The following is a 16,192-nucleotide window of genomic DNA, read 5'->3' as shown; positions in this document are numbered from 1 at the left end:
GCCGGCGCCTGTAGTCCCAGCTACTGGGAGGCTGAGGCAGGAGAATGGCGTGAACCCGGACGGCGGAGCTTGCAGTGAGCTGAGATCCGGCCACTGCACCCAGCCTGGGCGACAAGGAGTGAGACTGTCTCAAAAAAAAAAAAAAAAAAAAAGTAAAATCAATTATTTTGGGACTTCAAATTCCTATTGCCCCATAACTTGGGTATTGAATGTCACATATTTGTGATTCTGTTATAAAACCCATATTACTTTCAAATGGGGCCTTAGAGAAAAAGATGTTTAAAGTAGGGAAAAGAACTGTACTTTAATTAACAGTTACTGTACCACTGTTATAATGGTAAATAATACCAATAGTTATCGATGCTAACTGTTGGGAGGGCTGCGGTGAAGGGATATTGAAACTCTCTTACTACCTTTGTAAATCCTTCTGCAAAACTAAAATATTTCAAAATAAAGGGTTAACAAGTAGAAAAGAAAAAAAATAGTCTTTCATAAAAATACAACAACAATTTCCATCATTTTATTTAAAATGCTGTGACAATGGGACTTACTTAAAAGAAGAAAATTGCAAAAAACTGATTAAAGTTATTAAAGCAGCCAGGCATGGGTGTCATGCCTGTAATCCCAGGAGCTTTGGGAGGCCAAAGGCGGGCGGATCACCTTGAGGTGGAGTTCGTGACCAGCCTGACCAACGTGGAGAAATCATGTTCCTCTACTAAAAATACAAAAAAATTTAAGCCAGGCGGTGGTGGCGCATGCCTGTAATCCCGCTACTTAGGAGGCTGAGGCAGCGAGAATCACTAGAAAACCCAGGAGGCGGAGGTTTGCAAAGTGAGTTGGATTGTGCACGTTGCACTCGTAGCCTGGGCAACCAAGAGTAAACGGCCATCTCAAAAAAAAAAAAAGGTTATTAAAAAGGCAAAAAAAGTAGGGAATGGAAAATAGTACAAACAATATCCAAAGAGGGTTAAAATTTACGGTAATTTCCTTATTAAAGCAAAATATCTAGGTGAACTAGCCTTATATGTGTATTATCTTGAGTCTAAGTGAGGGAAAGGTGAAGAGAGGGAGAAACGGAAGGCAACAGGAGCAGGGGTGTGAACTTATTGTGGGTGTGTGAGGTTAGGGGTGGGTTCGTAGTGAGGCGGTTGTGAGCTGTGGTGCTGTGGTGAGGGAGAGGGTGAGGAGCTGTGTGTCTGTGTGAGCAGGAGGGGTTGTTGAGGCCATGTGGTGTGTTAGAGAGGGGTGTGTGAGGGGCAGAGGGGTGTGAGCTGTGTGGTGTGTGAGGGGGAGAAGGGTGTGAGCTGTGTGGTGTGTAAGCGGGAGAGGGGTATGAGCTGTGTGGTGTGTGAGGGGGAGAAGGGTGTGAGCTATGTGGTGTTGAGCAGGAGAGAGGTGTGAGCTGTGTGGTTTGTGAGGGGCAGAGGGGTGTGAGCTGTGTGGTGTGTGAGGAGGAGAGGGGTGTGAGCTGTGTGGTGTGTGACTGGGAGAGGGGTTTGAGCTGTGTGGTGTGTGGGGGGAGAGGGGTGTGAGCTGTGTGGTGTGTGAGCAGGAGAGGTGTGTGAGCTGTGCGGTGTGTGAGGGGGAGAGGGGTGTGAGCTGTGTGGTGTGTGCAGGAGAGGGGTGTGAGCTGTGTGGTGTGTGAGGGAGAGAGGTGTGTGAGCTGTGTGGTGTGTGAGGGGGAGAGGGTGTGAGCTGTGTGGTGTGTGAGGGAGAGACTTGTTAGCTGTGTGGTGTGTGAGTGGGAGAGGGGTGTGAACTGTGTTGTGTTTGATGGGGAGAGACGTGTGAGCTGTGTGGTGTGTGAGGGGTGTGAGCTGTGGGGTGTGTGAGGAGAGGGGTGTGAGCTGTGTGGTGTGTGAGGGGTGTGAGCTGTGTGGTGTGTGAGGAGGAGAGGGGTGTGAGCCATGTGGTGTGTGAGGGGGAGAGATGTGTGAGCTGTGTGGTGTGTGAGGAGAGGGTTGTGAGCTGCTGTGTGGTGTGTGAGGAGGAGAGGGGTGTGAGCTGTGTGGTGTGTGAGGAGAGGGTTGTGAGCTGTGTGGTGTGTGAGTAGGGGAGGGGTGTGAGCTGTGTGGTGTGTGAGCAGGGGAGGGGTGTGATCTGTGTGATGTGTGAGCAGGGGAGGGGTGTGATCTGTGTGTGTGGTGTGTGAGCAGGATAGGAGTGTGAGCTGTATGGTGTGTGTGGCCCAAGTTGCTTGAGGACAATCACGTTCCACGTAATAATTTTGCCACTAAGTGGGTCCTTAATATTGCATAAGTTGCTAATATGTTTAAATCCTGCCTCGCTCTTTCCAAAAAAGAGATTTGAGGCAGCTTATAATAAAATACAAGTATATTTCCTTCATAAAAGGAAAATGGATCCAAATCGTGAGAGAGAATAAGGCAATGTGCTAAAACAATGGTAAGGGTGGTGGAACAGCAAACCATGCTTCGAATTTCCCCCTTGGCCAAATGAAGACTCTCTTCAAATGAGGGAGAAATGAAAGAAAATAATCACGAAGGTGCCTTAAAACATCCACGCTATCTTGATAATGCCAATCCTTCCTAAGTCCTTCAGAAACTTCGAGGGCAGGCTATCTGAAACCAACGAGGCAAAACTCTCTCCGGCCAGGTTTGATCTCCTGTATCAGTCCAAGTGAGACAGCTCCGAGAGCAGACTGTCTGAGCCACGAAGGATCAGCAAGTTGTAACACAAACCTCTCTGACCACGCTGAACATATAATCATTGAAATCATAGCTGTGCATCCTAAGCCTTTATTTTGGACGCTGGCTCAGCAACCCAGAAACTTATAATCCACACTAGGACAGCACATCTCCCAGACATCTCAGATCATGGCTGATTTGTGCTTACTCTGCAGTAACCCAACACAGAGACCACGGTTAGGAGGAAAGAAATGTCTGTGGAAAAAGTGACGGGGATCAACAGAGAAGTGTAACGAAAATTAGAATAGAATATCCTAGAAGGCACTGAATATTCAGAAAGGAATTGCAATAGAAATTCTTAACATTAACAAAATTAACATGGACAAAATTTGATGGCTGCATTTAGTTACTAAATGACAAAGGATCTCTGTATTAGGGCAGATACCATGGGATGGGCCTGAAAAGCATCGGTCTGAAGTTCAAGTGATTTTTTTTGTTAGTAGCCAAGGTGAAAAGAATGATGGGAAGATGGAAGGGCTGTCTTCAAACCAGGCATGTTTCATGGAGAATCACTTGAGTTGGACTTACTCATGGGAACAATAGTGTAATAGAAGGTCACATTCTTGATCAAGGACCTGATGCTTGACTTTTTTTTATAGAAATAAACAAACTATACTGAGTTAATCATAAATAATAACTTTATGGCCAGAATTAAAAGGCTTGCTAAAGTGCACATGCAAACAGGATAAAACACCAAATTAATTGGTTGATTGAAATTTACTGGGATCATTTCCAGGAATTAGAGAAAAAAGAAATTAATGCTGGGCTGCAGGAGGAACTGTGTGGAAAACCTGCATTGGGAATGGTGGGTCTGAGGCTGGGAGCCAGGGCAATGGGCCCTGCAGACCAGATTGCATTAGCCAGTTGCTGACCACACGGCAGTGTACGTGGTGTGTGCTGTGCCATATAATGCAAGACTGTGGCTTTGCTTATCTTCCTGCAAACAAGAGGCCAATCCATACTTAGGAGGGAATGTTGAGAGAGCAGGCGCTGTTAGGCGTTGACAGAGTGCATGAACAAACTGCCGTAAGACTCCCTATCTGTGCACAGTAGGAAAAAGTAACAGGTATGGGAGCATAGGTGGAGAAAGGCTATCTTCTCACTATCACACAACCTGAGTGCCTAGTGTATGTCTCCTAGCCCCAAGGATAACATGAATAACACAGACCCCGACCTTTGGGGGTGAAAGCAAAGCGGGAGGGAAAGATTAGTGGCACCTGAACTGTAAAGATGTGTCCCGAGGGCCATTCTAGAAGACAGAGCAAAGGTGGGAGAAGTGATGGACACAAGAAGGACTGGCCAATTCCAACACAGGTGATACTTTGACCTTAGGCTTTACTGTACTGGGCAGAGCAAAGAAAGGACATTCAAGGCAGAGAGAAGTTAAGGCAAGGACATGGAGGTGTCATAACTTTTGAAATGTTGATGTTTCTAATACTTGAATTCCTAGTCAGGGCTTTTTGGCTTTTCATTGGACTTAAAGAAAAATAATTCTCTTTATGCATTTGATTTCTATTACTTAGAATTCATTCACTAATGTAGAACAAATATAGTCATTCTAGGAGACTTGATACAAATACAAGGCACTATAGTTGATCACAGTTCCCCAGTGGAGCCTTGGACAGATAACTTCCTAAAAAGCTTCGTATTTTTTACTCTACTTATTATTAATTTAAACCTGCTTAGCATGAACAGACAAAATTATCTGCCATTTACAATTCTCTTGTTTCTGTTTTCATAATCTATGTGCCTGGAGAGATCTGATCTTTCCTTGGGCCTGTCCTTCCTTACATTATGAATGTATCCACCTGCTTTCCCACTTCCTCACCTTCCTGGGTACCTGGGGTCTTCTTCAGACATTCCATTTTGAGCTAAATGGAAGTGGAGCTGATGAGTTCAGGTGTATCAAGGGGCCAGGACATTTACTTATTTATGGAGTAAACCTCTGGGGATATTCTGAATCAGATTATGCTAATAGCAACTTTCGAGAAACTGCTGTCCTGAAAATGACTGATGGAATAGGAGCAAAATTTTAAAATCTCACTCATCACTCTGACAGTAATGATAAAGGACATACAGCTGCATCTGAATTAGTCCTACAAATGAGGGGAAACGGTCCTCAATAAAGGTTAGAAACAGGGCATGTAAGAAAGCTGTAATAGTACTAGTAATTAGTGCCCTCTAAAGCTTTCTCCGAGGAAGCCTAATGAGAGGAGTTCAGGTTCTTCTTTACAGGTATCATAGTTATAACAATTCCTAAGATTGGGAAGGTGGCATGGAATCCACGGGGACCCAGGGCAATAAACAGGGCATCGAAGAGTAAAGGGAAGGCGTTTGCAGACCCAAAGCCTTCCTGCTGTCCTTGTAACTCCCAAAGGCCTCACCTGGTCTCAGGTCCCTTCAGATGGGTCCACCCTCCAGAAAGAGTGAGGTAAAATTACCCGATTCTAGTAAAATTACCTGATTCTAGCCTGTTAGTTTAGCACATTACTTTTTATTACACCATAGGTTTTTCTCATCATCTAAAGAAACTACCTTAAGCTAGACACGTGTGTATTGAGAGACGGAAAGACAACTTTTAACATACATCTGCTAATTTAGCAAGTCCAGCAAATTTAAAAATAGTTTTTTGGGTTTTTCTTTTTTTGAGACAGAGTCTTGCTTTGCTGCCTCAGTTGGAGTGCAGTGGCACAATCTCAGCTCATTGCACTCCACCTCCTGGGTTCAAGCTATTCTCCTGCCTCAGCCTCCTGAGTAGCTGAGATTACAGGTATGCACCACCATGCTCAGTTAATTTTTGTATTTTTAGTAGAGACTGGGTTTTACCATGTTGGTCAGGCTGGTCTTGAGCTCCTAACCTTAAGTGATCCACCCACCTCAGCCTCCTGAAGTGTTGGGATTACAGCTGTGAGCCACTGTGCCAGGCTGTCAGTTGTTATTGAGTATTGAGGCTACACCAGGGTTCCAGTAAACTACAGCTCATAGGTGCATGGCCTGCAAAGCCTGAAACATTTACTATCTAGCTCTTTACAGAAAAAGTTCACCAACTCCCAGACTACACTGCAGCATCCCAACTTGAGAGGCATATATATATATATATATATATACACACACACACACACACACACATACATACATATACTGTATGTATACTGAATTATCAAGAAAATAAGTCACCCAAAGAAGATATTATGTATGGCTTTTCATTCATTATACCTTTTAAAACATCTTATGTCCCCAGTACCACACTCAGGCCACACCAAATATAAAGGGTTACAAATATTCAGATTTTATTATAAATAAAATACTGTTTTTCTTAAAACATAAAAAATGCCAAGTGTTGCATTTTATTAACCACCCTGGAGAGCAAGGCTGTAGAGATTAAGGCAAACAGCTAAAGTGAAGGCACATATAAAAGGTCCACAGTTGGAATTCAAAGGAAAAAATTCTGGGAAAAACAGCAGTATAATAATCCCTGTGTCACCCAACATTCTGCAGCAGCCATCCTGTCAATTACATTACATAAACTACAGATAACTGGAGCTAGATGATAAAATAATGGCTGTGTTGCAGGAGTGTAATTAAGTTATCATCTTGTAAAGAACCTTTTATTTTAAAAATAAAATTCTGTTTAAAAAATATACCACATAGGTGGAGAAGAAAATAACAAAAAGAAAGTTAAAAGGAAACCAAACCAAACCAAACCACCCCATTGTTGCCTGAGACTTGCTGGAGTGAACTTCACCCAAACTAGCTTGGCAGTCAATCTTCAGTCCTTTTCTGCAACCTTGACCAAATGTATATGTTAGGATGTAGCCACTTAATGACATGAACTAGCCAGGAAATGATGATGTGAAAACTTGGCAAGAGCATGCCACATCTCCTGCCATTGTAAAAGAGGCCTGGGAGAAGCAGCAGAGTGAAAGCTCAGGAGTGTATCAGGTCAAAACACTTGTGGTAAACTCTGGTATATCCCAAGCAGATGGAAACAGGAAGTGGGATCATCAAGAACTAAGTTACACCACCTCTCCCAGTCTACCCATCAGTAACATTGTTCCTGATGCCCTAAAAGTGCTCAAAATGCACTCTCTTATAAAATTGACCTATTCAGCTCCAACAATGGCCAGAAAGGGCATTTCTCCCTCATTCCTGGCTAGTCCCACTATGGCGTCAAAGATCCTCTTCAGCAAACTTTCCTAATCCTACCATAGCTTGTCAACCTGGCATTCCTGCTCTGGAACATTGTAAAACCATCGTGCTGCAGGTTAGGATCATCAGGACTGCAATGGAAGAGGACCCAAGTTACCTCTTTACAGTGGCTGGGTGTGGAGGAAAGCAATGATATTAATTTTAGAGAATGGAGATGCTGCAAACACAAGGCAGAAAGCAAAGTAGTGGGAACAAGCACAATCCAAAGAATTCTAGATGGAAGGGAAGGAGGTATTCAGATACATTGTGCCAGTGAAGAGAAAAAATTGAGCAAAGTGAACACAGAGTGCCAGTCTAGAAATAGGACCAAGTATATTTACATAAATTCCTTATTCTATAATCATGATAAACAAAACACAAAACATTCACACAAAAATATAAATTTGAAATAATTAATAGCACCAGTGTGTCAGATAATAGTTTCTTTCCCCCCACCCCGCCCCTGCTACGCAAAGTACAAAGTTGCATAGTGTTAAAGGCTATATATGAATCTCAAAGGCGGGTTGGTAGGAGGAAGGGGGTGTGTGGCAGGGAATTGTCACACTGTGGTCTTAAAACCACAGAGCCGAGGATCAAAAGTTGAGAAGCCCACTAGGAAACTCCACGTAAGGGTCTTCCCTCTACACTTAAGAGGGAAGGTTTAGAGTGGATTTAAATCACAAAGTGCAGGAACTCAATAGCGTTGGCAGCTGTGTGAAATACTGAGTGCAAGTATTTGCCACCAGGATTTGGCAAACAATGTTTTTTGAGGGATTCTGGAAGATGGAAACATCAGAAGAAAACTGGAGCTAAGGGTCACATGTCTCATCTCTCTACAACAGAAGAACAAATGGATACACGGGATTCTGACAGTACAAGCTGCCATCTAAGTTTTATCCCTTTGCCAGAAAAGACTAGGACGAGGAGGCTTGTTTTTCTTCTGCTTTGTCAAGACCTTAGGGATTAACTGTTCTCTGCCAGATACTTAACACTAGTTCCAAGACTAACTAATAAAAAAGCTGTAAGAATTAGTTTGATTTTGAAAACAAAACTTTAGTGGTTATCATATCCCTATTTCTTCTGTGTAAGTTCCATTTATAAGAATATCAAAAGATGTCTTTTGGTCTATTGGTGAGTGCAAGCTGCCCATCCAGATTTAAATTATCAGCTGCCCAAAGATCTGAAAAAAGTTCATCTTCCTAGTCAATTATTAATATACTAGAAAAATCTTCAGCCATGTTCACCTGGAGATTTTTATAAATAATTGCATCCTGACCCATGGATGGCTCAGTGTCCTACACTCAAAATAGCTAAAAGCACTGATGGATGGCTACCGACATTCTAAATGACCAATACCTTTGGCACAGGATGTTTATTTCCTTTTGCTTAGAAGGAAGAGGGGCAGGAGATGCAGATGCATTTTCTTTATCCATGGACTGGATATACTGGCCATCACAATGCTACTGTTAGTAGCCAAACTTTTCCTTCATAGAAACAAGAGTACTGAGACTGAGTAGGTTCTGCTGGTATTGATGAGACAGGGGAGAGCTACTTGCTCTGCCCCGGCATACACGGGCTCACACGATGTGCTTATGCCACCGTACAGTAATGTAGGATGCCACGTCCTCACGCAAATCAGAAGGGAAAGTGTGGGTAAGGTAGCAACGTGAGTGGAAGAGAGACTTTATTAGATAAAACCCTTTGTTCCCGATTCAGGATGTTTAATTTGCTTCTCTTTAAACTTTGTGACTTTTCCTGGTTCAAAAGGACAGTGATGGACAGCAGCAGAGGAGTGGGGTCTGAAAAATGCAATCTTTGTGTCAAGGCACTCTGTGGCCTCACAACTGCCCCCCTGTCAGAGGGATGCTGCCTTCCAGCCCTAATGACGCTAGGGCTTTTCAATGGACGGGGTGTTGAAGCAGCCAGATGGTAAGGTCTTCCTGATGTCTTCCAGATTGCGAATGTCCTTCATGATCTCCTCGATATCTCGATTATAGTCCATGATGGCAGCCTCCTGCTTCTTGGCTTCATTCTCCAGGTCAGACACTTTCCTATCAAGATCGCTGACCTTCATTTCATCTTTGGCTTTGTTTAGGGTGCCTTCAATCTCGTTTAGCTTATTCAGGTCCACTGTGTCAAGCTGCCCTGGAGGTCAGAAAGTACACAGAAGAGAACAGACACATTCAGGAAGAATGATCCCTTCACAAGTACCTCCACTAGTCTCTAGGCCCAGCAGCTGCCACTCTGCACAGGCAGCCCTGCAAATGTAACTTGCAGATTGTTGATGTCACACAATGGTATAAAATATGCAAACCAAGTACAAACGCTGACCTAACCCAGCAGGGATGGGTCTGAGCATATAATTATTATCAAGCTGGGTGTTTTTTTCTGAGACAATGGTTTTTGCAGAATGTTTCCTGAATGCACAGCTACCATGTTCTAGACCTTAACCTTCACTTGTGGTTTTGAGGGTCATCTGATAACATTTAATACCTTTTCCAGGTGTATACATGTAAGCTATGTGTCATTTTAGTGCCATCAAAGATATACAAATCTCTAAGAACCCTAATCCCTCAGCTCTTAGAGATTCCGGGGAAGATGGGTTAGTTTTAGAAGGTCACTTTCTGCTTTCAGGAGTTAAGACACTATTAGGAGCCTTCCTATGGAAAATGGCCAGGAGTAAAATGCTGAAATAATTTCAGTAGGTCTTCACTTTAAGCTTAGCAAGAAAAAGAGGCTCTTTTGAAAGAAGTGAAATGTTTCCATAACAAACAAAAGCAGACACAATGGAGAGCATTTCATGCACACTTGATTAAAGTCTCACAAAACCATTTTTCATCAGTGATTCTCAGATGTTAAATAATTTGCCCAAGTTTGCACAGCTTATAGGCAACAAAGCAAATATACTAACCCGAGTCAGATTAATGTTAAAAGTCTACCTGTTCCACAAAAAGCTTTCTCTTCTAGCTTATTTTCATTTGATATCCGTCTGTTGGCACATAACTTATTCTTGACATTTGAGACCAATAAAAAATACCCCCGTAGCCCCCCACCAAAACAAAATGCACCAGGCATTAAATGCTAGCAAATTAAAATATAATGCCTTGCTACGAAGAGTCCTGGCTAGAGTGCTGACACTTTATAATGGAGTCCGGTGACAAAAGTGCATCTGTCCCAAAATGAAGCCTGCTCCCTATCACCCTACCAAACGGGATTAAAAGAAGATTTCCTTGAAAAATCAAGGTTTTTTTCTCTTTTGGCATGAAAGCTTTCCCCTCATCAGACTGTCCTTACTTAACAAATGAAGAGAATTCCAGGCAGTAAAGTCATGACCAGTTTTAAGTGTTCTTTTTCATTTTTTAAATTGAGACAGGGTTTCGCTCTGTTGTCCAGGGTGGAGTGCGACAGCTCACTATCATCTCAAACTCAGGTGACTCACCTGCTTCAGTCTCCTGAGTATCTAGGACTACAGGCGCATAGCACCACACCCAGCTAATTTTTAAAATATTTTGAAGAGACGAGGTGAGATCTCCACCGCTATGTTGCCTAGGCTGGCCTCAAACTCCTGGCCTCAAGCTATCCTCCTTCCATGGCTTCTTAAAGTACTGGGATTACCAGTGTGAGCCATCACACCCAGCCTGTGTTCTTTTATTCTACTATTGAAATTCTTTACTTTAAATCCCTTAAAGATACTGCCAGCAAGATGAGTTAAGAAAAATCACTCTTTAGTTATACAATGATACTGGACCATAAATGCCACCCTAGCTCACAATATATCTTCAAAATACAAAAAGAAACTGCTCAGACCACGATGTTCTATTTAGGGCAAGGTCCACAGAAGACACCTAGTAAGTGCTTGTCACATTAACACGGCCTGAAGTCATGATTCAGGTCACACTGTAAAGCTGACAAATCATCAGTATGGTAAAGAAGCAAGCTGCTCTTAAAGACCCTACTGTGCAAGACAAACACTGATTTTATAAGGCTTTCAAAAATAAGCAAGAGCAAAAGGAAATATTAATAATTAATGACTTAAAAGGGATTCATGTAAACCTATATCATCTGCTTTTGAGTCAACTGTACTGTATCAGATCCCAAGAACAGTACAAAAGATTCAGAGACTGAAAAAAATGACTCTATAGCTACGTACCCAGCTGTTCCAAGAGGTCATTAATAATGCTGAGGAGGCTAGTAACAGAGTTCTTGGCTTTTCTGGCATTGATCTCGGCTTCTTGAGCAGCCTGTGAAGCCTGAGGGAAAAATGAGGCAAAAAGTCCTGATCGTATGTTTTCATCTTCTTTAAATCTTTTTTCCCAATGACTCAACAAATTTAAATTTGCGGATTTTCTTCCCTTTTCTAACTTAGGAAATTGAAATCTCTCACTGCCTTTTTTCTTTTTTTTCCCAGTGTGGCTACTGCATATCTTCATATTGAGGATGTTATTATTTCTACTTCATCAAAGTTACGAGTAGGCAGTCAGGATGCTTACACTCACTAACTCACTATATTTGTATTTCAAAAATTATCTCCTTTTCTCATGTTCTCACTCAATAATATATGGAGGTATATTCATAGTAAAACCTATTAAGCAGAAACAAGTTATTTTTTAAGGATGATTACAGGAACTACGTTTCAGAACCAAAACGTCCTTCGGGACACTCTTAGGGACTTATTAGAAATGTCCTATTCTTTGAAAATTTTCATAGTTAATCTCTTCTGTAAACTCCCCTTCCACATGCAATGACCCAGCCACAATACCCCTGACACACATACTCGTTTATTAGGGCAATATAATTTACATTTTAAAAACCAAACAAAGGTAAATACACTTGGGAAATTCCATGAAACCTGAACAAATAACTGTGCATGAGTCATAGGAAACAGCAATGGAAGAGGAAGTATCTAAGTATCAGAAAACAGATGTTCTCACAAATAAATCTAGTTGAGATTTAAGTGAGTGGCTTTGAGCCTCTTACCACATAATTGCTTTTCCTAGTTTTGGGTCAGGACAACGCAAACATTTTGGGATCAAAACAATGTGAAGATTTAAAAAAGAACAAGAAAGCAAGGCAAAAAAAAAAAAAAACGCTTCACAAATAAATGATTAATCTCTGTCCAAATGGCAGCTGTCCTTATTGAGCATCCACAAGCTTGTCTGCGAGTATAAAACGAGGGAGAAAGGACCCTGCCAGGGCCGGCCAAGAGCGATGCCCCTGCATTTAACCTGTGGTCTCCAGCCTCCTCTTTCAAAACTATGAAGCTACAAACCTTCATTCTTCTGTTAAAAAATACATTACAGACTCAAATAATACTGGCCAAATGTTGGCCTTTCAGAATTGACAGAAATACAAATGAGATAGTACATTTGAGGGTGGTTTGTTTCCTTAGAAGTTATTTACCAAAAATAATAAAAGATCTTCTTTCACCCTTTGAACTAAACCAAAATCCTTTTTTGAAGCTCCTAAAGAATATACTGTTTTCTTTCAGTATGTTTTAAATCTAATGTTTCTATAACCATATTAAAAATGAAATCCATATATGCTCAACATATGTGAGAAATATCTATTTTTTTAACTTCATATTAATTTTTTTTTTTTTTTTTTGAGATGGAGTCTTCCTCTGTGGCCCAGGCTGGAGTGCAGTAGCGTGATCTTGGCTCATCACAACCTCCACCTCCCAAGTTCAAGCAATTCTCCTGCATCAGCCTCCCGAGTAGCTGGGATTACAGGCACCCACCACCATGCCCACCATGGTTGGCCAGGCTGGTCTCGAACTCCTGACCACAGGAGATCTGCCCACCTCGGCCTCCCAAAGTGCTGGGATTACAGGAGTGAGTTACTGCGCCCAGACACCTTTATGGGAATTTTTACTTGAGCCACACCATGACAGAGAAAATAAGGATAATCCAAACCAACACCCACCTCCCACCCCCACCTGCAAAAGCATAATAAAATCAGCTGTTTGCACAGGGAGAGTTTCTTTTATCACTTCCCTAGAGTCTTCACTGAGATTAACAGGCTTTGTACTTCTTTTTTCCATCCCAAGGTGAAAATGACCCACACTGAGGGACTCTTTGTTTTTTTTGCAGCAGTGAACAAAGGCCTCTTCCTTGCCACTGAAAGTGAGCACGTAAACAAGTTCATGTATGTCATTACCATGATGGCTACACCCAACTGGAAAAAGAATATTCCTACTGTGACTCCATTAAAGTCATTTCAAAGCAAAATATAGCATAGAACAGAAAAATGGACCTTAGTTCTTCCTTGGGCCATTCACTGACAAGTCAATTTTGTTATAAATGGTACCTTGCATATACATTACCACAAAAGGTGAAAAATTAAACTAGATGTAAGTTTCACATGTTTTGGTTGGGTGGTGGACAATGCCATCTTCAAAAATCTCTTATATACAAGAAACCTGTCTTTGTCTCTAAGGAGCAAGGTGCTGGGAGAACAAGAATAGGAGGAAAATTAACTTTTTGCTGCATTCCTTTTTTATTAACATTTATGAATTACCCATTGAAAATATAAACACATACTTTTAATGTCCTAAAACGTCAAACGTGTACAACAATGTTTTACTTTTAACTGAGTAACTTTGGGACACGACAATTGTGCAACAAAAATAGCTGGCAGAAGATCCAAATTCTTTGTCTTCTATGTAAGCTACTAACCCAATTCTTGACGAGACAACGTGATAAAAAACAGAAGTCAATATAAAAAAGATCCTTCTTAACAAGTCGGGGATCTCTATTATTAAACACTGTTCACTTTCTGCCAATGAGCAAATATACCAAAACCTCTTACCATCCCTGCCATCATCATGTCCTGGTCAGCATCATCTTGTTTTCTCTTTAGCTCTTTTTCTGCTTCCTGTAGTTGCTTCAACATATTGTTCACCTCATTATCCAGATCTGTAACTTCTGCAAAAGTTCTTTCAGCTTCTGCCTTGGTGCTGGTGGCATTCTAGGCACAAAAGCAAATTGCAATTTTTTTGAAAATCTTTCCTTTTCTCAAGTATGCTCCCATTCCTTTTATAATTTGTAAAATGGCTCAAAAATATAATCCAGAAAGAATAATATATTGATTTATACTATCTCATGACTTACATTATCAAGTTGGGTTATAAATAATAGTAAAAAAAAAAATTACTACCCACATGATAACATTTTGTATTTTATCTAGCACTGTCATTTGTATCCTATTCTTTAATCCTGGAAACTTCTTTTCCATTATTGCCATTTTAGTTGGGGTCACATAGATAGTAAATAATAAACATTTAATGGCATACACTTTCTACAACATCATATTGATTAGATGCTTTCACTGAGATAAAATTTAAATTCAAAGCTAGCTTGGTTTCTTCTTGGCGGTTCATCATAATATACAAAAAGACCACAATCCTGAAATATGAGTATTTTATAAAATATAATTAATCTAAAAGCCAATTGTTCTAAGGAAACTAAGAGGTTTCTCAGATTCTTAAGTACCTAATTCTAAAATTGCTCCAATCTTTCCTTTAAACAAAACAGACTGACCTTGAAGTAAGAGAAAGCCAGACTAAAAAACATTATTCTTTAAGATGAATCCTAGCAGTGGCAGCTATGGGAAATCTCTCCTAGGAGTAGCTTACATATGGCGATATGCTTGAAAGGGGGACTTGAAAGTTGTATTGATAAGGCACACTACATATTGAAATAAATACCACCTGTCTAGGTCAAAGAAGAATGTTTATTTAGAAAAAGTCTGATTCTTTGTGGGAATGGTCTCTACAGACCTCTGAAACCAGACCTCACACTGAGACACAGTAGAAATTTTAGAGTAAAGCACTCTTTTACTGATTCCCCCTCCTCAATCAATGTGGATACCTACTCTCACGCCTAGTCAAAAGAAAAAAAAAAAAAGAGAAATATGGTTTAAGACAATTTTACTGAAGTTCAGGGAAAAAGTCTGCAAAGGCTCTGAGGGTCTGGAAAGAAACTGGAAAGTGACTAGAGAAAGATATGGGCAGAGACTCTTGGAGAAGAGGAAACGCACACCTTTTGGACAGCGCTCGCGATCCTCTCTGCCTCATGGGCCTTGTTCTTGGCCTCTGTGGCGTCCGCCGCAGCGTTGCCCAGGGCCTGCTGGGCTTCCCTGGTCTTTTCATTGGCTTCAATGATGGTCTGGTTGATGGCAGGAATCTTCCTTAGTGCCTCCTCTGCGGCTGTCTTGTTATCGTTCACACGCCTATCAAAATCTGAAACGAGTTCAAGGACACATTTGAGCTAAACTCCCAACAAGTAAAAAGGGGGCCTTTCAGGGAGTTCCAACTGAATTTTGTTTTTGAACAATGGAAGTCAGGGTAAAAAATGGAAGACAGCACGGGCTGAAGTTTTAGAAGTTACACATCTCTACAGAAAAGGTCTCCCAGGTAGTGTTACAGAAATGTTCCCCGTTTCTGGAAATAGAATTCTTACTTGAACAATGTGCTTTAAAATGCAGAGTGCTGAGCATCCCATTACCACTACCTCAACCATTATTAAAAGCTGCAATTTATTTAGTGTTTACTGTGTGTTGGGTACTGAGTTAAGAGTTTTGTATCTTTGATATAAAATAGGCTGTATTATTTGTATAAGAAAATTGAGGATTAAAGAAGTTAGATGACCTGTGGTGCAGGGTGCAGGGTTTTGAACCAAGACCCCCTGACACCAGAGCCCATACTTTGAAATACTATTTTTTTTTTTTTTTTTTTTGGAGAGACAAGGTTTCACTCTGTCACCCTGGCTGGAGTGCAGTGGCACAATCACTGCTTACTGCAGCCTTGACCTCCTGGGCTCAAGGGATCCTCCCACCTCAGCCTCCCAAGTGGCTAGGACTACGGGTGTGTGTCAGCATGCCTAACTAAAAAAAAAAAAAAAAAAATTGTAGAGATGGGGTCTCACTATATTCCCATGAGAAACTGGTCTTGAACTCCTGGCCTCCAGGGATCCTCCCTCCCAAAGTGTTGGGATTACAGGCCACCGTGCCTGGCCCATACATTCAACTAGTATCCTGTAAAGCATCCTGTAAAGCTTCTCTATTTATAGAACCTATGACTATTTTATCAGACATGAATTCACAGTGGCTCAGTGAATTGGTCACATTTCTCTTCTCTCTGGGGTGAAGAAGAAAAAAAAAACAACAAAACATCAGATGCCACTGGCAGAGAAAATGAAAGATATTCTCCATTTACCTATGTAAGTTCTCTAAATAGGCATCTTGATTATGTGAGTTTGCCTAATAAGAAAACATCTTTTTTAAAAAATAAATTCCATATG

At 41.2% G+C, this 16,192-nt stretch overlaps 1 protein-coding gene across 1 annotated transcript in view; it reads right to left on the bottom strand.

The window, feature by feature from the left end:
* Positions 1-5,971: 5,971 nt before the first annotated feature.
* Positions 5,972-16,192, bottom strand: part of LAMC1 (laminin subunit gamma 1) — a 121,668-nt gene continuing 111,447 nt past the window's right edge. Inside the window, exons 25-28 of the mRNA XM_017848049.1 lie at positions 14,933-15,132; positions 13,701-13,859; positions 11,044-11,143; positions 5,972-9,038 (exon numbers count right to left, since the gene is read on the bottom strand). Coding sequence (XP_017703538.1) covers positions 8,782-9,038; positions 11,044-11,143; positions 13,701-13,859; positions 14,933-15,132 — 716 coding nt within the window. The 3' untranslated portion in view covers positions 5,972-8,781. The remainder of the gene's footprint in view (positions 9,039-11,043; positions 11,144-13,700; positions 13,860-14,932; positions 15,133-16,192) is intronic.

Source organism: Rhinopithecus bieti, unplaced genomic scaffold, assembly GCF_001698545.2.
Source record: "Rhinopithecus bieti isolate Rb0 unplaced genomic scaffold, ASM169854v2 scaffold_27006, whole genome shotgun sequence".
Lineage (NCBI taxonomy): Eukaryota > Metazoa > Chordata > Mammalia > Primates > Cercopithecidae > Rhinopithecus > Rhinopithecus bieti.
This window is presented reverse-complemented; position numbering and strand designations above follow the sequence as displayed.